Source organism: Microcebus murinus, chromosome 15 (genome assembly GCF_040939455.1).
Source record: "Microcebus murinus isolate Inina chromosome 15, M.murinus_Inina_mat1.0, whole genome shotgun sequence".
In the NCBI taxonomy this organism is placed as follows: Eukaryota; Metazoa; Chordata; class Mammalia; order Primates; family Cheirogaleidae; genus Microcebus; species Microcebus murinus.
In genome coordinates, this window is record NC_134118.1 from 44,729,874 (window position 1) to 44,755,639 (window position 25,766).

Genomic DNA, 25,766 nt, shown 5'->3' on the forward strand with positions numbered 1-25,766 from the left:
CATCTAAAGAGCTCCCAATAGACAAAGCTGGCCCAACTTGTGCAACATAAATATCTTATTGCATCATAAACCAAAGAACAAAGTATCCATGAGTCCATGTTGAAAGTAATAGGTAAGTGAATAATAAATGGGTAGAGGAGAAGAGTCAACTATTCCTCTCAGAAGAATTCTGATTAACAAATGTGAGAGGAATAAGAGAAACAGGCCATCACCATTCAAATGCAAATAGTAATAATTGCCACAGGCAAGATCCATCAATGAATGCCAAAATTAGTGAGGGAAAATTTAAGCAGAAATGGGATACTTGCATAATCTCAAAGTATGCCATGCCCTCCAATATGCAATATGAAAGTAATTATGCAATATGAAAAGTATTTTCATATGCTTTTATGAAATATGAAAAGTAACTAAAGCTATGATATGCAATATGAAAAGTAACTAAAGCTATGATAAAGATGTGGATCTAGGACTATGATGGCACAAAGGAAGAAATAAGTATTTTCTGCTAGACAAGTCACACAAAGTTCTCTATGCAGGAACTAATGTAAGTTCTAGACCTAAATGTGAAATTCGCAAGTGTGGAGGGCAATCTGGCTGCAATATCTGTCATACCACTGATCACCAGGGTTGATGAAGCTGATCTGGCTAGCTAAGCCCGTGTCCCCTTCCTCCCTCACTGCTCCATGTGTGTCCCTCCTGAAGCTGTGCGCTCAAAGAGGATGACCTTCCCTGATAGAGGAGGACCATTCTTTGGTCAAGGGTATATCCATTCCCTGGCTAGAACCTCCAAACAAGCTCTCAGGGTTCCAATATTAAATTTTCACAGGAAATTAAGGTAACTCTTGAAAATAGGATATGTTCAATGGGCATTTGTTCAGTGAAATAATAAAGATTAGAATAATATAGGTCAGGTCAGTTTAATCATCTTGATTTTTGTGTATTACAAGCTTTTGTTTGATATCTGAGACCACTAACAATAAATGTTTAGTCTTCTTTTTGATGCGATCAAAAGATACTTCGTTATAGAAATAAATATCTAAAATGTTAAAGCAAACAAGCTCTATTGAGCATCCAGTATATAGGCACATCATTGCTCCAGCTAATGGATAATCTAAGCATGACTAAGACATTGAAAATTGTTTATAACATAAGTTTGTTTGTTTAGTGAGTCAGACGTTGGAAAATATGTCAAATCTGAAACTTTCTAGCATGAGACCAGACAAGTTATTAATATTCAGTCTTAAGGGGAATTAGTTTCCTTACCTCTAAATCTGGGAAAACAACATTTATTTTACAGGATTATCTTGAAAATTAAGTGAGATCCTGAATGTAGACTGCCTAGTAGGATCTAATAATATATGTAGGCACTCAATAAATTTTGGCTATTATCATTCATTCATTTAATAATTTTTACTGTGCTTTTACTATATTGCAGGCATCATTATTATTAGGATTGTTATTATTTATTAAGTAAATATAGTTCATAGATGCAAATAACATAAACACAATGGAGAAAACAGCTCTCAAAACATTTATAAAATTTTTATGGCCATAGGCATTATTTTATTTGGGTATAGAAACTATCATAAGGAAGAAATGAGTAAATCTTCAAGGTGAAGACAAAGCAATGTGGAAATATAGATAAAAGGAGCTGTTATTTTGACTGGAATATATTCAGGAAGGCTTCAAAGAGAAGGTGATAATTGAGTTTGATTGCAAATGAGGAGGGGATTCTGTAGTCAGTGAAAAAAAATGAGAGGAGGGTGAGTATGGGGAAAAAAAAGTCTGAGAACACAAGGACAAAGATAGAAAGGCTTCAAAGTATATATGATATTTCAGAAATATAGAATTGTTCTAACTAGGCAGCAACCAATCATGCAGTACATGAGGAGTACTTTCAATGTGCCCAGCACTGAGCATATTCCTTGAATTTGACTACAATCATTTCCACTTTTATGGTGCTTATAAAAGACACTGGATAACGTGACCAAGTAGAAGTTGGAACCACATCATAGATGGACAAAATATGGCATTGAGATGTCTGAATGTTCTTCTATCAATATTTGCAATTTGTGAGGAGGGATCAAGTAGTGAAGCCCGTGTTTCAGGCAGAGTGACTTACTAGCCACCTCTGCAGGAGAAGGGAACCACAACAGGATGCAGAGAGGCTGATGTTGAAGAGGTGGTAGTAATCCCAACAAGAAATGAGGAAGTTCAGCACTAAGGTAAAGATCCTTAACATGGACAAGCGTTAAGATTTTGGTAGCAGAGTTGTTAGAACTGATCAGATATAAGGATGAAAAAATAGAGGAATTGAAAATGATCTTGAGGACTCTACTGTGGGATGCTTAATAAAAATGAGTTGACTGTAGTGGTCACGGGGATCCAGGGAAGGCTGGGGTCAAGAGTTAGGACAAGGTAAGCTTAATAGGCTGGTCAACACGTGGAGATGTGCATAGGGCAGTTAGGAATTAGATTATTTTTTTTTTGAAAGAGATCAGAACTAGGCAGGAGATTGTATAGGCCTCAGTAAAAATATGGTGTGAAAACCCTAAAAGAAATGAGCTTGTAAATAGAAAATAGAGTGGAAGTTAATGCCAGAACCTATGGAACAGCTTGATCACAACTTTAAAAGTTATACTATAGAAGGTACTGTAAACACACAGACTTCTTCATTGAGATTCAAAAATAAATAATTAGCTCTTTATTATGAGGAGAAGAGACTATTCAAGCAACTTGACCTTTGTCTGCTACTTCAGAGTCTTTTGGTTTCTTCATAGATGACTAGAATTTCATGATTGATTAGTGAGGTGGATGGATAGAGAAAGTTTCTGTTCCTAGAAAGTATCTTTGGAAGACGCTTAAATTATGGATGGATTGAAGAGACAGATTCACCAAGAAGCTAAGAAAGCTGAAATTTCAGGGCCCTTCATTTGCATGGCCTCTCACAGGGAGCCCCAGCAAAATGTTTGTGGTCAAATGCTTTTGCAAATTTGTCAGTGGTAAGTTATTTAATTGTCCATCAGTTAAGAGTTCTGTCTCTTTCTACTCAGCTTTCCCTTTCCTCATTCTTCTCCTCTTGTTGGGTGGTATGGAAGAGGCCACAGGCTTTATCAAATCCAGTGGAGAGGCTACAGGCTAATTTTTTTCAAAAATTGAAGTGAGAATATATTTAGTTTGGGCTTAGTAGTACATATGTACACATGAAAAAAGTTTCACTGAAGTAAAATTGATATACAAAAACATGCAGATATTTAATATACACAATCGATAAATTGGCATATACCTATGAAACTACCATTGCAATCAAGGTAATAGACATATCCATAACCTCTAAAAGTTTTCGTGTGGCCTTTTGTGTTTTTTTTTTGTGGTGGTTGTCATTGTTTGCAGAACACTTAACATGAGATATACCCTCTTAAATTTTTATGTGTACAGTACAGTGTTTTTAAATATAGGCACTATGTTGTACAGCAGATATCTATAATATTTTTTTATCTTGTGTAATTGAAACTTGTACTCACTAAATAACAACTCCTCATTTCCCCCTCCTTGACAGTCACCCTTATATTTTCTGCTGCTGTGAGTTTGACTATTTTGGATATTGCCTATAAGTGGAGTCTTTTGTCCTTCTGTGACTGGCTTATTTCACGTAGCGTAGCATCCTCCAGGTTTATCCATATTGTCACAAATGGCAGTATTTCCTTCTTCTTTAAGGCTGAATAATATTTTTAGTCACTCTGTGTGTTATTGGTATTGCTTGTCACTCAAATTTGGCAGAAACACAGCATATTGTATTGCATTGTCATCATGACTTGTTGCTTTGCGTTTAGTTTAAATTAAAAGAGGAGCTCATGTATTTAGAAAGCTGAGCATCAGCATCAACTTTCCTTTTCAAACTGGAAAGTTTATTTTTATGGGGAAATAAACAAAAGTTAAAATATCACCTTTCTTTGTTTAATTGGTGGGATTGTTTCTTAAAAGGGAAAATAACGATCATTGATAATATTTACTGAATACTTATCACTTGTAACTACTTTCAATTCCATTTTATAGCTGACAAAACTGAGACATAGAGAAGTTAAACCATTCTCCCAATGCCACACACTTACAAGTGGCAGACTTGGGATCCAAAGCTAGGGACCCACGTTCCAATCAATTACTTAAACCTTCAGGGAATACTGGTTCTCTGTCCCTGGCTAAGATGTCAGAAGACCCTAGGTATAAAGTCTTTGGGGCTTTTGATAAGTCAGTTAACTTCTCATGATCCTCAGGTTTCTCATGAGATAAATGAAGGTGGACTAGAATTCAGTGTTGGTAATTTGGGATGATCTCATGACCCTTTGAGTAAGCTGTGTCCTCTCTCCATGGTGGACAAAAGGTGGACACATATTCATCTATCCATGGACACCTCGAAACCCATTTCTTGCCCTAGGTTAAAACCTCCAGCATAGAAAATATTTAAATTTCTTATAAATCTAATATTCTGCCATCTTAAGAAAAGCTGACTTCAAGTTTATTAGTCACTTTTTGAAAGGGCAAGAGTTTACCTCCACAGTGACCTATTAAGTGATTGTTCGGTTTGTGCCTTATTTATAGATTGGTTTGAGTTGTATTCTTTCTGTGACCTTGCATTTTCTGAATGCTGCTGAAGTCTTTCACTTTGAGGGCATTTTTTATTAAAAGAAAAATTTTAGGTGCATCTGGATTGAACTACTCTGAAGAAGTTATGGTGTTTACCTGAAGCTAATAAAATAATTTATGTTTTCCAAGTAAATGAGATCTGAAAAAACAACCAATGTGTCAATACCAAAATCAGTTTGAAAAGGATCTACTATGAAATTACATTCCTCAAATAAAATGTAGTTTAACAAGGAGACATTCACTCTGTCTTCCTTCTTATGGGGATAGTTTTCATTAGAATGTAGAAATGATAGCATGTTTTGAAGCCATAAACTTAATATGTATGAAAATTGATGGCTTTCAAGATCAGAGGACTGAGTTTCAATTTAAATGTATGGATTTTGTATTATAAAAACAAAGTATCTTGCTAGAAAATAGATCGAGACATTTTATGTATTCTTTCTCTGTCACCTAAGGAAATTGCAAAAGCATGTGTTCAAAATTGTGTAAGATTTAGTATACACAGCAGGAAAGTACTCTGTATAGATTTTTTTTTAAAATGTACCAGTATTGTTCTGCCCTTGAGCTAAAATGCATTAATATTTTGATTCTTTTCTGTGTAAAATTTGGTTGAAAGATTGTTCATTATTGTTGAATTTCAATATGATTGCAAATTAAATGATGCAAAACTCAATAAAGTAAAATACACAAAAGAGCAATTAACATGTTATCTCAGTAAGTATATAGACGAATGGGAGAACATACTGTTCTACACTACAGCATATAATTAAGATGTAGTCATCAATCAGGGAAATATTATATCTTGTTTAGGTGCACAGGTGGCTTTTAGAAAGATTGATTAGCTCTTCTTGCCCCCATGAGATGCAAGTTTGTAGTTATTCCTGCAAAAATTAAACAGAATAATTTCTCATATTCCCACAGTATGTATGCTTCAATGCAAATGGCATGCCGCCAGAGATAAATGGGAAGTGTTCATCTCCTTGTCTGTTCTGTTCCAGATGCTCTCTACGATGTCATCACCGTGGGAGCCCCAGCTGCCCATTTTCAGGGATTTAAGAATGGCGGTCTTCGGAAACTACTTCATAGATTTGAGACAGAAAGAAGAAAGTAAGTAAACCACACAGAAAGGAAAGCACACAGTTCATTAATATTATCTTCCCTTTGAGGAAGTCTGTATACAAGCTTAGGATAAAGATGGTTGGCCCATCATAATGAACAGTTTTTGACATCTCCAACCCATTCCGTAACATAATGCTGTTGAATTTCTCAAAACTACTTGAGAAGATGTTAAAGTAACCAAAATGCTTGAGTATGAGGCTTTATTGAGTAGACCTGTACTGGCAGGAAATTTTCCTAGAAGCCATGCTACCAGGGAACAGGTGACATTCTAGAATCAACCATTGCTCACCCAAAGGAATGATGTTCAGATAGAAATTCTGCTGGAAACAGTCTAATTTTACTGTGGAGCCCAAGGTGCTTAATGGAGAGCAGATGTCCTAATTTTTGACTCTTACTCTATTCTTGATTTCCACTGTGGCCTGAGACAGTGCACATAACTTCCCTGTCATTTCATTGTTCCCTTTGAAAAAGACATTAGTACAGAATTCTATGTTAAGTGATGAGATTAAATGAGAAAACAACCTATTCCTTAGGGAAAAGGCATGACACAAAACCCAAACTATTATCATTGTTATTATAATCTTAATATGTCCTTTCTCCAGTTTTTGATTCTAGCTGCTTTTAAAAATTGCCCTATTAAGCTTTTGCATCCCTCATGTCCCTCCCTCAGGTCCCATCCAGTTGAGCTTATCCTGTAAATTCTCTGACCATGCCTACACTCACATAAACCATAAAAATCGTGGCCTAGATATGAGGAATAACTTTCCTTTTCAAATAATGACTCTTGTTGGATTACAAACCCAAATTTTGAAAGTTAGGGAAAAAGAGTCATTCTTTAGTGTGGAGGTGAGAGGAAACTTCCCCTTTCTCCCAAAATTTCACTGAAAGATCAACTCACAATTAAGGCAGATTAATAAGAGAAAAGGTTTATTTACTGTGTGCATGAGGAGAATCACAGAGTGATTATCCAATATCCCAGTGGGATCCAGATATTTTTATATCATCCTTTTAGCAGGGAGGGCGAGATGAGGAGTATAGGTAATTCTGTTTAGGGGCAATAAATGGTTGCTAGGGAGGATGACTGGATGCTTGGGAGAATGAATGGGTGGTGAGGAAGCAGATTAACTTGTAAATTAATCTGAAAGACAGGTATTACGTTTAAAATGATTTGGGACAGGTCTGGTGGCGTTCTTGATCTTTTTCCTGCAATATATTCCTATAACAGGGAGCAGGAGGGTAGTCACTTGTTCTTTTGATGGATCCATCTGGTTATGCCAAGATATAGGTGAAGCACCTTCCAAGGACTTGTTGATCCATAAGGGCCTTTACTTTAAAATATTCTTTATACCAAGGAGTCATATTTTGGGGTGAAAGTTCCTGAGCTCATTCATTCATCACAGCTGGTTTAGTGGTTGTATTAGAAAATCTATTTAAATGGCAAAACCAGAATTAAAAAAAAAATTATCACATTTATAACATATAAAATTTGGTTTTTGATGCCCAGAAGTTCAGGAAGATAACATTTAAAGCAAGTTAGAATTAAATAATTGACATGCTGTTACTTAAGTATATAAACTTACCAATGCATACATAATTTTCTTTTCTTTTTTGTTTTTTTAAGAAATTGACTTTGGTACAATATTATTAACTCAGCTATAGCTCTTGTTCTGATTTCTCCAGTTTTGGGGGTGTCTTTTGTTTGTCTTTTGGTAGGGAGGGTTTATAGTTCTATGAAATTCTATTGCATGTGTAGATTAGAGTAACCATCACCATAATCATCAGACAGAACTCTTGCTTCTTTTGTTTTGGGGTCCTCAATATTAACCTTAACACATAAATTGTATAGGCATGGGATGGTCTTCTAGGTGGTAGATTAAAAAGAAAGAAAGAAAAAAATTATATAAACCACTTTTTCTGAGTTCAATAGGATTTATAAATAAACAACATCAAATTAAAAAAAAAAATTCTTGCACCACCACAAAGAAAGTCCCTTGGATTACCCCTTAATACTCACACCCTTCCCCCAAACTTTTCTGCTGTAGAAAGTAGTTCTATCGCCTTATAATTTATTTTATGGGAGTTCAAGTCTATTCAAACCACAGAACCCATAGGGAAGGAATGCCATCTCTTTACTAGAGTGGGGATAGAGTGGAGGATAGGTTTCTGTCCATAGGCTCTACAGAGTGGGGCATGAGGATGTTTCTCACTGACCTGGCATCATCCTTTGAGTGGAGGAGGGGCACGACTTTTTTGTGGTATTCATTTCCAGAGCTATTTAGTGTACTTAGAAGGTTTGCGTTATGTTAGGCCACCATTTTTCCAGTTCTTCGGCTTTCATTCAGTGCTATTTTGGGGGGCATTATGCTGCACTGAAAGCTTCTCTGGCTCCCAGGCTTAGACATATAGGAGGTAAGAAAAAAACCCATGGAACTCACTATCATGTCATTCCTTAAGTCCTGAGGCACCTAACCAACATATTTTTTTTCCTTTACCTCTTAGAGTCATTTGTTAGGTGACATATATATTTGGTCCAGAGTGTTTTATTGTGATTAGCAGGAGAAGTTAAATAGATTGTGTTTGTTCCGTCTTGTCTGGAAGTATTAAGTTTCTACCTTGAGAATTGACTTAATTTATTTTTCTCAATTAAATTTTAAATTGCATAACACAATAAGAAGACTCAAAACTCTCCATGGGGCACCCAGAATCTAGTTGAGCATATAAAGCATCAGTATGTGAAACATGGAACCTAACCCTATAATTTTATAAAATATCACTATATGCTACTGGCAAAGACAAATGTTGACTTCTTTGGTTAGACCCTGAGTAATATCTATCTTTCTTTCTCTCTCCCTTTCTTTCTTTCTTTCTTTCTTTCTTTCTTTCTTTCTTTCTTTCTTTCTTTCTTTCTTTCTTTCGTTCGTTCGTTCGTTCGTTCGTTCGTTCGTTCGTTCGTTCGTTCGTTCGTTGTTTTTTTTTTTGAGACAGGATCTTTATTGCTGTTGCCTGGGCTAGAGTGCAGTGACATCATCATAGCTCACTGCAACCTCAAACTCCTGGGCTCAAGGGATCCTCCCGCCTCTGCCTCCCAAGATGCTATGATTACAGGCTTGAGCCACCATATCCAGCCCTGAGTAATAGTTCTTAAGTTTTAAATATTTGTATGAATATATGAATCCTTCTCTATTCATCACTTCTCACTGGGATGCTACATAGCAACACACATACACACATGCACAGACAGCTTCTAGATCAAATTTAAGATAAAAGTAAGAGAAAAGTGTGTTCAGTGCTTGTAAACATTGAATGCTTTAGATTTTTCATATGTTATATATCCTGCTGTTTTATTAATGTTAATACAATGAAAAAATGTAAAATAAATTAAAAAAACAATTTAGTGTGGAACTTAAAAGAACTCTCTATAGGACATATTTGTAGACACAGGTGAACATAGTATCAGCCTCTCCATTAAGAGCTGACTTGTGCATAGACATAATGCCTAAAGAGATAACATGCCATACCAATACTTTTTCTGCAGCCTTTTCCATTAAAAAAATACTGCATTTGTCAGTCAATGGCAATTTTAAATCTGACTATATGAAATTAGTAACTTGGACTTTAGGTTAGGGTGAACAATTACATTTTACAGGACAGAAAAATCACCTTAAATGAAGGAAATTCTCTCTGCCTCTTCTTTCTTTTGGTCCTCTCCCAAAGGATAGCCAAGTCTATTAGGCCAGGTTTGGTGGGGGAACTACCACAGCCATTGTACTATTTGACCTTCATTTTCTTGTCAGCTAAGCCAGTGAAATCTTGTCATCTGAGAACAGATGCAATTTATGTTTCTATTCCTTGATGATCTATTTCTTGATGAATACATTGACCACATAATGAAAAGGATTTTAGCATAAGAAAAGCTTGCTTATAGCATTTATATAATGCGATTCAGATCACATGGAAACATATTCTTTAAAAGCCACAAGATAATTAGGAAGAGTGATCTTTTTAAAGCACAGTATCTGAGCACATTTTACTCCTATGCTTAGAAACTTTGAAGGACAACTCATTCACTGGGCATTGAAAACCTCCATGGTTTTACCCAACCAAATGTCTACCTTCATCACCCACTTCTCCTGTACTTTTTTCTTAAATGCCATATGAACTATTTCTTGAGTGGGCTTCACACACTTCCACCCTTTTATTTTTCCTCTTTTTGGTCTCTTTTACAAGAAATTCTGTTCTCCTCATCTCCCTGCTATTTTCTATTTCTTTCTGTCAAAAACCATCTACACAATCCTATTCAACATTCCATTCATTCCTGGAATGTCTGAGGAAAAGAAAAAAAAAAAAAACTTCCAAAATTCTACATATGGTCCAGCCTAAGAGTCCACCCTTATGCCTTCTTCATTTCTCAAGTCAATTTGACTCTCCCCTCTAATATTTTATTTTTACTTCCCTTATAGCCTTATTAGGTCATAGTAATGGTGTATTAGGGTTTTTTTCTTTTCTGCTATTTCCATAACAGGTTGTACTCTCCTTGAGTAAGAGATGGTGCTGTTGAATTTTGGATTGTTTGGAGTATCCCATTGAGCACTTTTTGTATGTAAGTGTTCCATAGATCAAATCCAGTAGGCATTGGAATTCGTATATAAATCACACATAGTCTCTGACTTAAGGCACTAAAAACTCCAGTGGGAGAAAAAGACTCACAAATAATCATAATGCAATAAGATTAATAATATATAGAACAGAGGTTCTCAACCTTGTCTGTACATTAGAATCACCTTTGAAGCTTTAAACCATTTTATATAGGACAGGACATCAACCAAGACAAATTAAAGTCTTTGGTAATGGGGCCCCAGCATTGGTATATTTTAAAAGCTTCCCAGGTGAGACTAATGAATAGGCAGGCTTGAGAACCACCAATATAGCTGTAAGCAAATAGTGCTATGGGAAGACAGATGAGGGATATGGAAAATAGAAACAGAAATAGCTACACAGATGAATTTGACCTTGAAAACTCTGTAGAACCTCAAATAGTATGTATCAGGAGAAAAGAAAATCTAAGTAAAGAAATATTTATTGCCATGAAGAAAAGTATTATTTTTATGTCATTCTAGTTTTATTCTATAGAAAAACGTGAATGTCAACCCATCCATCCATCATCATCTATTCTAACTACCATGCTATGCACAGGTTTTTGAAGCTTCATTTTCCCCCCTAAGCAATATTTACTTTTGCCTCATCATTGTAATGTCTTTTAAAGAGAAGCATTACAACTCACTTGCTGGAAATTTTTGTTTTGAGAATCCTAAACTCATTAAACAGTTGCAAAATAGAACCAAATGTTAGAGTAAAGCTTATAAGAATTTCATCTGGTACAATTTGGACTTGAGTCACATGCAAACAAATTGAACATTTTATAGAAGTTTTCATGCTGCAAACTTGGGACTTTGCAAAAAGAAGTAACATCATAATTATACATATTTTTTAAAGACCAAAATCTAGATGTTTGTAACCCGTGTATTCACTTGAAACATCAAACGTCTACTTGTACCTGGTGTCAGTGATGTACTTAGGCACTATGTGAAAACTTGTGGATTATCTCCCTCAAAATATGAATCCATTTTTTACTTTCAGTATTGTTTAAAAGAAAGTGAAAAATTATCCCTACAACATATATTTTGCTCTCTTTAAATATTTCTAATGTTGTCAGGAACATCAGATTCAGTCAGAACTTTCACTAAGTAGGATCATGACCTGAAGGTCTAACCCTTTCATTAAGATAAAAAGGTACCTCATGAAGACCAAGAGCCTTTGTAAAGAAGCAAAAAAAGCCAATGAGGGATGTATTAACTCCTTAAGAATTTTAATTCCTTATGTCTGTTCTGAAAGAAATTCTCAGAACTAACGCTCTGCAAGTGGTCCTAATGCCAAACACCTGTCTCAGTGATTACCCAACTTACCCACCCTCATCCCCACAATCTGCTCCAGATGCTCATCATGAACACTTGCTTCCCCATAATTTCAATCTGAAGAGGAAAAAAAATCATTAAGAAAATTCTTAAACACAAGGAACTAAAATTTTATGGATTAGAATTTTGTAGACTGTACTCGGGCCTCCAACAACTAGAGCCTATGCTAGAATCTGGAAGAATTTTCTGAAAAAAAGTAAAAAGAAAGTATTAGTTCATGCTGCTGCTATAACAAAATGCCTTAGATTAGGTAATTTATAAACTGCTGAAATTCATTGTTTGCAGTTCTAGAGGCAGCGAAGTACAAGATCAAGGCTCCAGCAGATTCAGCGTTTGCTCAGGGCTGGTTCTTCGTAGATGGTGCCTTCTAGCTGTGTCCTCACATGGTGGAAGGCAGCTGTTGGGAGTCTCTCTGTTAAGGGCACAAATCCCATTCCCCTAAACACCTGCCAAAGGTTCCATCTTCTAATATCATCACCTTGATAATCAGGTTTCAACATATGAGTTTTGGGGAAATACAAATATTCAGACCATAGCAAACAGTAACATAAAGAGTTAAACCAGTTTTACCTTCGGTAGGATCAATGGTCATACAGTCACGTGGCAAAACTCTGAAACTGAGGATGCTTCCTTACTATTGTAAGAAGGAATAGTAGTAGATATTTCTTCATTCTCAGTTATAAATAGGAGACTTCATGCATAAAAGGGAAAAAAAATAACATCATGGAAAGAAACTGTCTATGGCCTATAGAGTAGTAGCCATCTAATAAACTAGAAATAGGAGGACTGGATGCAAAACTTCATACCACTATCCTTGAAATGTATTTTTCTGATAGAATCTCTAACCACTACTTAATTTAGGGGACAGAAAACATACATTAACAATTTTAATTCGTGGTATAAAAACGGGATATCTAAGCAAAACTTTCAGAAAATTTTTCAATTCTTCCCTGTCTATGCCTTCTCCAGTAACAAATGAGCAGTAGTTACAAAAATATTTGTTTTAAAATCCTTCACTTCCATGTTTAAGACTGAAGATTTTTATTTCTTTCTACAAAAGAGAAGGAGTGATTCAGAAGCATTCAGTGAAAGCACGAAGATTGTATCCATGATTTGATTGGGGGTGACAGTTTTTTCCTTCCTACTTGGAGCTCCTTTTCTGTCCCTAACATGATCTCAGGATTTCTCTCAGACATTTTGTCTTCTCACTCATTGACAGCAATTTATAGTCTGAGATCTCAATTCTGCTTAGTATTTTGTATGAACCAAGAGATATGTCACATTTAAGTAGAAATATTTTTGATCCTTCAATGGCATATATTTTAATAAATAATTTTATTGATATTTTTCCAATTTTGCAAAGAAATAGGCTTATTAGAAAACATAGAAAAATCAAAAGAAAGATTAAAAGCACTCATGACATCCCTCTCCAACAAGATAGTTACTTGTAGCATACTGGAAGTCTCTCATTCAGTCTTTTTTTCCACGTAGTATCTCTATCTTTACATTTTTTTCTATTAAAAATTCAAAAATGCAAAACTGTCTAAAATTACTTATTCTTAAAAATCATATAATATATTTAGCATGAATACAATGTTTTTCATTTTTAAACAACTGAAATGTTTGTGTTTCTTTGGAAGTCATGCCCAGTAGTCCCAAACTAATCTATTTAAAAATATCGATCTCAGATGCTATCGCTAAAATTCATCTCCCATTTATTTTCAAATATAGCTTATTTTTTTCTTTTGGAAAGAACAATTTTAATAACAAAATTTTCTTTTAAATAGTAAAGTAAAATTATAGAGGCACTATGGAAATAAGAGTAAGTTAAATAAAAGCTTCCATCAATCCCTTTGTTTTTCATTTGAACTGTGTTCAGTAGTTGACAGTATGCTATTTTGAAGGAGATGGTAATTAAATTTTTGTGTTGATTATAATTTGATCCTTTGGAAGTATATTTTCTTCCTCTTTTGAATTAGTGCCATGTTGGCTACTCTCAGCTTTCTGCTTAGTTCATATTTGAGAAAGTACAAAGCTAGGTCTGCAAACTGTGCACTAAGTTTTTCTTTTTCAAGTGTACTTCCCTGTATACAGCCTCTTATACACAACACCAAATCTTCAAGAAGTAATCAATTTTATCTCTTATGGAGATATCCCAAGTCCATAGTTTGGGGTAGGAAGAAAATAAAGTGCTTTTAATTAAATAGTCATGGTGAGGTTTTTTTGGTTTTTATTTTGTTTTATTTTATTTTGTTTTATTTTATTTTGTTTTGTTTTATTTGAGACAGGGTCTCACTCTGTCACCTGGGCTAAAGTGCAGTGGCCTCATCACAGCTCACTGCAACTTCAAACTCCTGGATTCAAGGAATCCTCCTACCTCAGCCTCCCTAGTAGCTGAGACTATAGGCACCTGCCACCACACCTGCCTCGGTTTTAACATAATGTACAACATAACTGATAAGGCTTGCAAAGCATTGAACTAAATGTGGTGCAAGTGAATGGAAGGAATTTTGCTAAATTGCATTTGATCCAAAATGAGTTTATAGTACAGTTTTTCTCCTTCTTTATTCTCATTTTAGCTGTATACAAAAATAAAATTTGTAGTCCACAAATTCAAAGTGTAAAGAAACATATATAGTTGAAAGCCTGTCTTTTCCAATTCTCTTCCCTAGAATAAACCAGTCTGAGCATTTTATTCTGAGTATTTTGCTACAAGATTTCTTCTAGGCTTGTCAAATTATTTAAGTTTTTAGCTGTTATTACTTTTAGTCTGCAAACTCAAATCATGAGAATGTAATGTTCTTGACTTTTCTATCTCTATTTAATTTTTCTGGTCCCCATTCTGGGACAAGAAGAAACTTTTATCTCAGAGAATTCATAAACTCTGCTCCCTGCATGGATTTGAAGCCTGGCTCTCATATTTACTGCCTTTGTTACATAACTCAGATTACCTCACCTACATGTACCTTAGCTTCTTCTGTAAGGTAGAAATCATATTGCTTACACCATAGTGTTGTTCTGAAAATTTGATGAGTTACTATATACCAGGCATTTATATTGATAACTGTGCTGGGTATACGGTGAGGACTTAGTTGATATTAGCTATAATTTATGTGAAATATATAAACAAGTATATTTTCACTCAAAAATGTTTTGGCAACATCTCAATCCAGTACATGTAGATTTTAATTTTTCTAAAAGCTGAGTAGGATTTTATTGATTGGATGTAGCACAATCATTTAGCCAATTCATTATCGGTGGTCATTTAGATTGTTTCTAAGTTTTTAGGTTATAACCATCTGTACTTGTATGGTGCCATATGTTCTCATTCATATATCTCTGCAAATTTATAAATGTTTCTTCTTGACAAATTCCTATATTTAACTAACTGTGATTATACTTAACTTAGTTAAGAAGAATTCCTAGAAATTAAGAATTTTCATTAAGAAAGTGGAATTTCTTAGTTAAGAGGTGGTTAAATTTTAGAGATGCTGCCATAGTGCCTTCCAAAAAAGTTGTATTAACATGCATAATATGTCTAATCTCCCACTCAGTCTTGAACACTGAACTTCAGACACGATCCCTGTGTTAAGTCCAGGTATGGCTCATGAGGTCCAGATATATATTTATAACCATCTATCAGGTAGTTCCACCTTACTAGTATCCTCTATATACCTCAAGGAAAAATATTGTCATTTTATACCTGTTTGACCCTCAAATTTGCTTCTTTGAGTTTTTTTATTTTTTTATTTCTTCATAAAAGGCACTACCATCCACTCAGCTATTCAATGTAGAAACCTGGAAATCCTTGACAACTCTTCCTCTCTTGCTTCTACTTTTAAAAAAATTAATTCTATCAGTTCTGTCATCTTATTTCTTTGGAAGTCTTTCATTTCAATGATGAAGTATGAGTTAAGACGATCTTAACCCATAGAACCACTATGGGTTAAGTATTCCACTGCTGAACCTTTAAATCACTCTCCTTTCTTCCATGTTGGCTCTTACTCAATCTATTTTTCTCATCTGTGTTGGAACAACATTTCTAAAAGGCAGATATTGAATGTTTTGATTTCAGAGTTTAAGCATTTCTTAGCTGCCTCTTACCCTGAAGGAAAATGTCCTAAGTACATAATATGTTCACGTGTGATCTGGCTTTGCTTTCTCATCCAGCTTCAACTCACACCATGATGTTGTCATGTTTCCCTCTCATACCCTCCTCTGTAGTGAACCAGAGTGAACTTCCTCACCGCCACAGATCTTAGCTTAAAATCACTCCTGCCTGGAAGCCTTCTCTGGCTCCTTGGCTAGGCCACGTTTGCTTAAGCCTCCACTGTACAAACATCCCTCTAGTATGTGCTCTGAGAGCATGGACTGTGTCTCTCCAGTTTAACCACAGTAGCCCCAGGAACTAACTTGATAAGTGTTTGCTGAATGAATAAATATATGAAGGAGTGTATGAATGAAGTGAAAGAATTGCCTGCCCTAGGAGTAAAGGTAAGAACACATTATTCTGCTTGAAGAGATAAGTGTGCCTGAATTAGGTAACAGACATAGGGGCTTTTTGTGGAATTAGGAAACAGGCAGAAATGTAGGGGCGCTTGTGGAAAATGTCTTGTAGGCTTTAAAAACAATCATTTGGCAGGTATTAAAAGCCAGTATTTACTTGCACCTCACTAGGAAGGGAAAATATTCTTTCATGTCTTCTGAAAGAAGAAAGCCAACAATTTTTTACAAAAATAACCAACTTAAAACCTGATTCAATATCAGTAATGGAATGGTGACTTTCACATTTACAAGTTGGGGACATTGTTCCAAGAACCTACCCAAAAACTTATGAGGCAAAGTATGATCTGATGTTTAGGCAAGAAGCACTGTGCATAAGATGACAGTTCAGAATTTTTGAAAATTAAATCTCCCTTTTAAAGAACATGACTTAAGTGTAAGTGGCAATATGTTTGCTAAGTGATCCCAAAATTTTAATAATAAATTTGGTGAAGAGAGCAGTGCCTGAAAATGGCAAAACACACAACCAGGCTTCTTGTGAGATTTCAGAAAGCTGCTGAACTTCTCACCCTTTGGTTTTCTTATTTGCACTATAGATGTGGCCATATGTAGTAGATATATCAGAAGAAAAAAATCAATAGGAAGATTAACACTTAAAAGTTAAAATGTTAAATCTAAGCAAATTACAGAAAAAAAACCCTTTTATTCTGTTTACTTAAAAAACTAAATATGAAAAGATAATATGATTTGAGGATTTATTTTCTATAAATCAAAAGTTACATTTCTCCTTCACTGTAACCTGAAACAGTATTTTAAACCATGACACAGTATGTTATCTTGACTAGTATGCATTGACTCCCAGGAAGAACTTGTGTACTCAACTTAAACACTGAGTGATTTCTAGCATATTTTTAAAGCTTCCTATTAGTCTACAATTTAACATCCATCATCCCAAAGGCAGCACATGGCAGAAAATAAAGTCGTCTACAAATGAATTGCCAGAAAAGTAAAAATACAATATTTTTCAAAGCTTTAAAAGCTAAATGTAGAACATACCAATTTTTTTTTTGCAAGATTACTAATGAAAATACTGTACACCCGAGATTTATGTCATGGAAAAACCAGACAAATGGCTTGTGTGACATGAGATAAATAGTGTTATTGCAAAATCTTTATTAGATGGAACTTTGCCTGAATGATTCCAATGTCCTCTTCCCTGACATGAGTCTTGCATTAAGTGGTTATTGAGGTGACTCCATTAGAGGAGGAAGATGGCTTGGCTTAGGGTGTCGGCACAGATGGAGAGAAGGAGATTGATTACAGAGGTATTTAGGAGGGCTTGGCAATTGCTCGGGTTGTATGTATGTGTGTTAGGGGTGGGAGGTAAAAATCCAGAGTTGTCAAGGGAGACTCCCACACACACCTGGGATATGGTGGTGCCGTTCCCTGCATCTTGGCTTATAAACTCCAGCAGCAAGAGCAGCTGATAGAGGATGTGTGAGTGGGAAAGATATAAAGCTGGGCAGGGAACAGGAGCTAAATCCTAAGGACACTTATTTGCTATATCAGATCCTGGTAGTTCACCTTATAGGCTAGGGGACTCCATTGACAGGCTTTTAGTGAAGATTGACATGACCATATGTGCATTTTGAGTGACAGTGTGGAGAGGACTGAAGAAAGGCAAACAATTAGATTATTACAATAGTGATAGTGACAGAAAACAGATAGCTGTGGAATTGAAGATGTTAAGCAAACATTTAACAGAATTTAAATCCAACTGCATGAGGGCTTAAGGGAGTCTGGACAAGGTTGAAGGACTCTTATGTTTCTGGTTTATATAACTGGGTAAATGCCAACTTAGCTGGGAAAGGGAATACAGGAAATAAACCATTAGTTTCCATTGCTTACTTAATAAGGTCAGTCGTCTATATTCAATATGAAGAGGCATTTTGGGAAATAAGGAAATCATTTTGTTGAGTCTGTGCATTTTTTGCATTAAAGAATCTTGTTGAGTCTTAGAACTTACAAAGGGTCTCAGAGACCACGAATTTCCCTATTTATTTTATTAATGGGAATACCGAAGACCAAAGACTGAATCACCCACACAGCTAATGACAGAGTGAGAGCTAGAAAATTAGACTTCTGTCCTCAGTCTCAAATTCTTCTTCCGTAATCATTCACCCTCATGCAGTCAGAAGATGTTCAACATAAAACATATCCTCTTAATAAATAAGCAGTGTTAGCTTATGGATGACCTTTCTAGGAACTGATTTTGCTACCCACCAGAGAAACAAAATATAGTTGGTCCATTCAACTCCTTCTGAGTCTTCATGGGAATATAATTTTAAAAATAAATTACTTTATTTGTATATTAAGAAAAGAATGAATTAATGTAGTGACTTGCACTCAGAGCCGGTTACTAATGCCTAAAATTGCTCTGTAGTCAGTAAAAGTATTTTTTTAAGACTTTAGCCTTTTCAGTTTTCTATATACAGCCCTCTCAAATACACCCTCAGAATACCACTTTTTAAGAAACATGTCCACAATAAAAATAAAAGAAGTAAAGTTTTCAGAGATGTTTGTATATTATAATTCATAATACTAAAATATTATAAGCATCTTAAATGAATGGGTAAGCAAACTATTTTGCATCACTAGAGTAGGACACTAGTAGAAATCATTTTAATTCTTATGTAGATTATGAGGTATGTAAAGATGTGTATAAAAAAAGTACCTGAAAGAAAACATGAAATTGTATATATACAGAAGACATCGATCTAAACATATCAGTGAATGTCTTAGAAAAGTTGATGTTTACGTACATATAAATACAGAGTTCTATTTCTTTTAGAATAGTTTTGTTTTCTTTCTCTCCTCCTTCTCTCTCTGTCTCTCTCACACACATACACACACACACACACTCTTTATCTCCCCTCTCTCTCTCTTTTCCTTTGGTTGTAAAGTAAGAGAAATGTCTTTGTAAAAACCCTTTTGCAGCTTCTACTTCCAGCAAATATGGAAACTAGATAACATGAAAAAAATGTCTGTAACTACAAAGTACTTAGAAAAGTTGTATGCAATGTGATACCTTTTATGTTCCTACATCCACTCTGTAGTAGGTAAGGAGCTATAATACAGAGTGGCTGGTTAGAAAGCCCTGGAACTACGGATACCCCTCAGGATATTTACATACATCAAGACTCTAGAGCCTTAAATTTGCAAGGTCTTGTGGGAAGAAGATTCGGACAAAAAGATTTTTCCCTTTTTCTTCTTTCTTGCTGCCAGCTCTGTATGTGACATTTAGTGAGCTGGAATCATCATGTGGAATCCACTGGAATCCACTGATTGTCTTGTTAACTGACTACATTTAGCTTTTCACTTTCCATTTTCATTGACCCAGTAGTAGTCATTAAGTATTTGTTGAAAGTAATTTACTATGACATGATTCTTGAATTATTTCTTTAGTCTAATCTGTGTTATAAAATAGAGTCATACATCTTCTCTAATGAGCTTTGTTTAATTATAAGATGAGAACTTTTCAATTTTATTTTAATATTTATAAGTTATACTCATCATTATGTTATTAAATTAAAGATGTTTCCCATATTAGTTATGGCTTTATAATTTTTCCAGATTTAAAATGGGTCAATACTATGCTCAAGATATAGTAAAACATAATTAGGAGTTCAAACTGTGCAATAATAAATACCTGGTTTTCAACCTGGTTCTATCATCTACACTAGTTGTGTGATCCAAGCCAAGTGACTTAACCTACCCAGTCTTCAATTTCTACACCTGCAAAATGGACTAATATTTGTTCCTCAGAGGGGTGTTGTCAAGATTAAATAATAAAATCCCCGAAAAGTATTTAACATGATGCTAGATCCATAGTATATACCCAGTAATTATTAGCTAGTATAATGATATAGAGGGACATTTGATAATTAGTATAAATTATATGGTATAAAATATTGGCTTTATTAAGGATCCTCCTAAAAAATTATCAAATTTAACACAGGAAAAAAAAATGAAATGACTCATAAATGTACCTTCTGTTTTCCTGAATTCTTATCACAAAATCATAGTCATTAGTACTAAGCACTTGCCTTTTTAAAAAATGATTTATTCCAGTGTAGTTTACATAATATAAAAATGACCAACTATAAGTGTACAATGATTTAATGATTTTTGGTAATTTGAAGATTTGATAGTCATAATCACAATCCCAATTTAGGACATTTCTATCACCACAAAAAGGTCTCTCATACCTGTTTGCAGTCAAAGTAACATTTGCATTTCCTGTATATTTGGGAATGTTTTTCACTCTTGTGCCTTTCTTACTCTATACTTTGATTAGATACATAAATGGATAAGGTTCAGGATGGCATTGAAAAGTTTTTGAGGTTGGAGGGAATCAGGGGACCTGGTACGTGCATTATTCCATCACACCTTGGCAGAGGTGTGAGTTGAAAATTCCAGAATCCAAACTAGGCAGTAAAAGAACTGACCAGACTTGGAAGCTGGCAAAGGAATTCAGGGCAAGTGAATTCAGGGAGAAGTGGGAATAGGCTGTGGAAGGAAATGAAAACATATTGGACTTTATTTGAAGATCCTATGGTAGTACCTAGAAAATTTTTATTAAGGCAAGAATAGGGCTAAAGAAAGGATATACATAAATAAGAGGTCTTAATGATCAAGAAAGTACAGGCAAGAACTTGCAAACTGAAAATTAGCATAGTAGAAGCCACTGTGATCAGACCCAATAAATAAATTTCCTTAGAGGTGGCATATTGAAAAGAAATGAATGTTACGTTTTTTCCCCACTTAATTATCATCCCTTGTCACAGAACTAATAAATGACAAAATCATATTTTGATCAGAGCACCCTTCAATTCTAAAGTTTTCATGAAACCAAGATTTGTTTTCAACAAGAGTAGTTTTAAAGATAAATATCATTTAAGCATATGTTATATACTTCAATTATGTAAGTGAAATTCACAGGAGGTTAAAAAGAAGTACCATTTTCCTTCTAATTCTTTTCTCCAAGCCCTACTTCCAGCAGAAAATGGAAAGGATGCATGAGGGAAAGCAGAAAGAATCATGCTTTAACCTTCTACAATACCACAGAGCATGTTGTTAAGCCCTGTGAAACCAGAAGGGTGTATTTAAGTGCACTAAGGTGTACATTTTCTTTTGTTATCCACATGGTTTTTTTCTCAGTTAGAGCTGCCAGCATTTCTATCCCTCCCTCTGGATTCAAGAGACCACTTTTTTATTTTTTTATGAGTAGTGTTTAAGTTATGAAAAAATAAGTGGAAATGGTTTTTCGATATTTTTTTCCCTCTCTGGAGATTTAATTCTGCCACAAGAGAAGAGACACATTACTCTAAAGCATTTCATCCTAAACTCATCAATCCTTATCTCCTTCTGGCCATGCCCCACCTCCCATAGCTTTTCCTTCCCTTTTCCCTTCTTGCCTATTGATCACCTCTCAGTTATAGTTTTCCATAACTCCATTGCCCAAGGTAGTAGCTTGGTTGAGCAAACAGGTTAAGGAGTAGAGATAGCAATGGAGGCCGGGCACAGTGGCTAACGCCTGTAATTCTAGCACTCTGAGAGGCTGAGGCGGGCAGATTGCTCAAGGTCAGGAGTTCGAAACTAGCCTGAGCAAGAGCAAGATCCCATCTCTACTATAAATAGAAATAAATGAATTGGCCAACTAATATATATAGAAAAAATTAACTGGGCATGGTGGCGCATGCCTGTAGTTCCAGCTACTCAGGAGGCTGAGGCAGCAGGATTGCTTGAGCCCAGGAGTTTGAGGTTGCTGTGAGCTAGGCTGACGCAATGGCACTCACTCTAGCCTGGGCAACAAAGTGAGACTCTGTCTCAAAAAATAAAAAAATAAAAAAGGGGCCGGGCGCTGTGGCTCACGCCTGTAATCCTAGCTCTTGGGAGGCCGAGGCGGGCGGATTGCTCAAGGTCAGGAGTTCAAAACCAGCCTGAGCAAGAGCGAGACCCCGTCTCTACTATAAATCGAAAGAAATTAATTGGCCAACTGATATATATATAAAAAATTAGCCGGGCATGGTGGCGCATGCCTGTAGTCCCAGCTACTCGGGAGGCTGAGGCAGAAGGATCACTCGAGCCCAGGAGTTTGAGGTTGCTGTGAGCTAGGCTGACGCCACGGCACTCACTCTGGCCTGGACAACAAAGCGAGACTCTGTCTCAAAAAAAAAAAAAATAAAAAAAATAAAAAAGGAGTAGAGGTAGCAATGGAATGGGGGAGTGACAAAGCAAATTCCCAGGACATGGACAGGTCGTGCACATAGACATGGACATGGTCAGGGAGCTAAAGAAGAGCTGCCTTACTGCTCTCTTCTTGCCTACTTCCTACCTTCTTCAAACCCTAAGCATAAGTCAAGGACTTCATTGTCTTAGAATATTATTTACCTCTCAATAGATAAGTGTGAAGACAGGGCTATGGCAATAATCCTGGAAGCAGAAAATGATAGTGATTTACACTAAGGCGGTTGCAATGAATGTAGGAAAACATGGCTGGACTCTGGGTATATTTTGAAGGAAAAGTCAGGATTTTTTGAAAAATTGGGCAAAAGATAGGAGAAGAAGAGAAGAGTCACAGACCACATCAAAGGGACTTGCTATAAACTAAGATGGGGAAGGGTGCAGAAGGAGTTGGCTGTGGAAAATGGGGAGTGTATCAAGAACTTAGGTTGGGACATGTGAAATTGGAGCTGTCAAGAGGCCAGCTCTTCTTTTAATTGTAGTTCAGGGAAATGGTCTAGGCTAGAGATATAAATTTAGGAATCATTAACACAACAGGGGTATATAAACCATGAGATTGAATGAGAATCTTTAGGAGGGATACATAGATAAAAAAGGAAGAGCACGCCAACACTAGAGGGTGGGGAAATAAGGAGGGATAGCAAAAAGGGACTGAGACAATATACACTCAGGAATATGAAAGTCCTTGTTTTAATTGTATTTTGTCAGCAGAGTTTATGAATATGCATGTAACTTCACTATGTGCTTTATCTTCTTTTACATCTTCAAAATATGACATGCCTAGTAACAATATTTACAAACCCACATATGAGGATGGATGTGTGCTTTCGAATTAAATTGATATTAAATATAATAAATTAAATTACTGTAATAAATATATATTAAAGTGTACATATCCATGTGTATATCCATATGTACACTTCAATTCATTGTCTAATCAATAGAAAAATATTATAAAAATAATTTCAATTATCATTTTCCATGATTTGCAGTATTGCTTAGATCTATAAAATATTTTTTTGTTCAAGCAAATATTTTGTCTTTCTTCCAGTTTTGTCTGATTGATAGTTGACTCAAGTGTTTGGATTCAGTTTAAACTTCACACCACTATAAAATAGAGTTTGGCTATATTCTTTTTATCTAGATAATTAAATTATACTTATAACTTTCCATTTAAGAAGCTATAACTGTTAAAATATATGACATGTTTAAAGAGTAAGGCACTGAAGAGGTAGATGAAATTTATGTATACTTAAAATTATTTTGTGGCTGGTGATATTTTTTCTCCATACCATACTATTTCATCCTGGACACCAACATTGGTTTTTATTGTGGAAAATGAATCTTTCAACCTCACTAGGTAAGATGCTCATCGTTAAAAGACTTTGTCAGAAGAACCAATGTCTGCTATATAACTCTGCTCCAAAAAAAGACTGACTTAAGAGCAAAAAGCAGGAGTTAGGGTTACATCCCATGATGGTGATTGAAGAGTGTTTTTGGGAGCGATGGGAGTATATTGGGAGGGCAAAGATGAAAGAATGATGAAAAAGATTAGGACAGGAAACACTGGGAATGACAATGAAACCAAAGCAACTTGTGCTGTATATAAAGATGGAATATGAAAGTAGATTTGTAAAAGGTACTAAGAAAATTAGAATAACTTATGGAGGAACTTTAATCAGAGTCATTGTGTAGCATGATCAAAGGCTTAGAGAGGATCCCAGAATCAAAACAATGGCAGCCAATGTCTTTAAAGGTGCTCAGTTGTCCACCTGAATCAGGATCTCATGAGGTGCTTATTATAAATGCTGCAACCTGGTAAAGCAGAATCTCTTGGTGTTGCCAAGGAGCCTGCATTTTTTCATTGAACACCCTAGGCCCTGTCCTCATCCCCAGTCGAATCTTATGACTGCTAAAATTTGAGCACCATTAAACTAGATATAAGTAAACAACAAGTGAAAAATAAATTTTGGAAATATATGTATTAGAACCAAATGGAGTAGAGACTCTAAGGGAATTTGCAGAATAAGAAATATGTAACAAAGACAATGGATATAGGTAATATTTGGAAATAAAGTAACAGTGACCTGCTGGGGCAGAATAATTGGAGCAAAGAAGGAAGGCAGGAGTGACAGCAGCAGAAAAGAACGAGTGGGAATGAGTGTCTGAGAAAGTGTCAGTGTGTCAGAGTGTCAGAAAGAGGAGTCATGTGAAGAGAAAGACGAAGACCACGCATGGCCATGAGCACCCCAGCTTTCCAAGGGATAGGCTGTAGGAGGCCTGCCAGGACCCCTAAGATGACATCAGGAAGCAAACTCCACTGGCAGAAGAGCAGACCTGCAAAGAGGGATCACGGAGCAGCTACCACACACCATGTCCTGGGTTGGTCAGCAGTAGGTGCTGCTCTCTGCTCTCAGAGCTGCTGAGTGTCAATCATTGTTCCCAGCCTAGTGACCCGTCTATATCTTTAGATAGTCATTTCCCTTGCAAATAACACAGAGTTGTTTGATTTATTAAGGCCTTAGTACACTCCTGCACGAGATCTTTAGTCTCATCCGCACAATGAAGCCAGAAAGGGACATAAGTAATTGGCATGGGCAATTCTTTTCTTTTTCCTCCTCTCAGTTGTTATTTTTTATTTGCTAAAATACATGTAATAAGTAGTTAAGGTATGTTTTATTTGAAGGCTTCATTTATGATGTTTAAAAGTCTACAAGAAATTGAAAGGAAATTCTTGTAATGGTGTCACAAACTTCAAACTAGCAATGTATTTCTTAGCCTTTATAAACTGGCAACCCTCATTGACTTCTTGTCCTATCTTCTGAGTAGCCTCGGCATCCAAGCTCGTTTCTTTAAATCATTTTGCAAAGTCAATCAATCAATAGACTAGAAAGAATAGAACAGAATATCCATTACATGTTTGCAAAAGAGTATTGTCTCCTTAGAGATTCTGATAATTTCCCCTGAAAAATAATTAGGGTAACAGCAAGAAGGCAGAGAATGCTTCTTAGATATTCATTTTTTTATTGGTTTCTGACTTTTCAAAATGAGACATGGAATTATGTAGGGGGGATAGTCAATAAATACTCAATATGGCCTGCAGGGCTTCGTTAAAAAGCGCGTCAACAGTTGGGTGTAATGGGATACAAGCAAGTGTGCACCAAGCTGTGCGTGCACCAAGCCCTCCCTCTTCTCTCCTTCTGGCTAATGTTTTGCTGTTTG

General features: G+C 35.7%; 1 protein-coding gene across 10 annotated transcripts in view; it reads left to right on the top strand.

Annotated features, from left to right (window-relative positions):
- The window catches only part of INPP4B (inositol polyphosphate-4-phosphatase type II B), a 687,065-nt gene that overhangs the window by 534,709 nt on the left and 126,590 nt on the right, over positions 1-25,766 (top strand). For all 10 annotated transcript variants that reach the window (XM_076010603.1, XM_076010604.1, XM_076010602.1 and 7 more), the window contains one exon: positions 5,643-5,751. In XM_076010603.1, the coding sequence (XP_075866718.1) occupies positions 5,643-5,751 (109 nt within the window). The remainder of the gene's footprint in view (positions 1-5,642; positions 5,752-25,766) is intronic.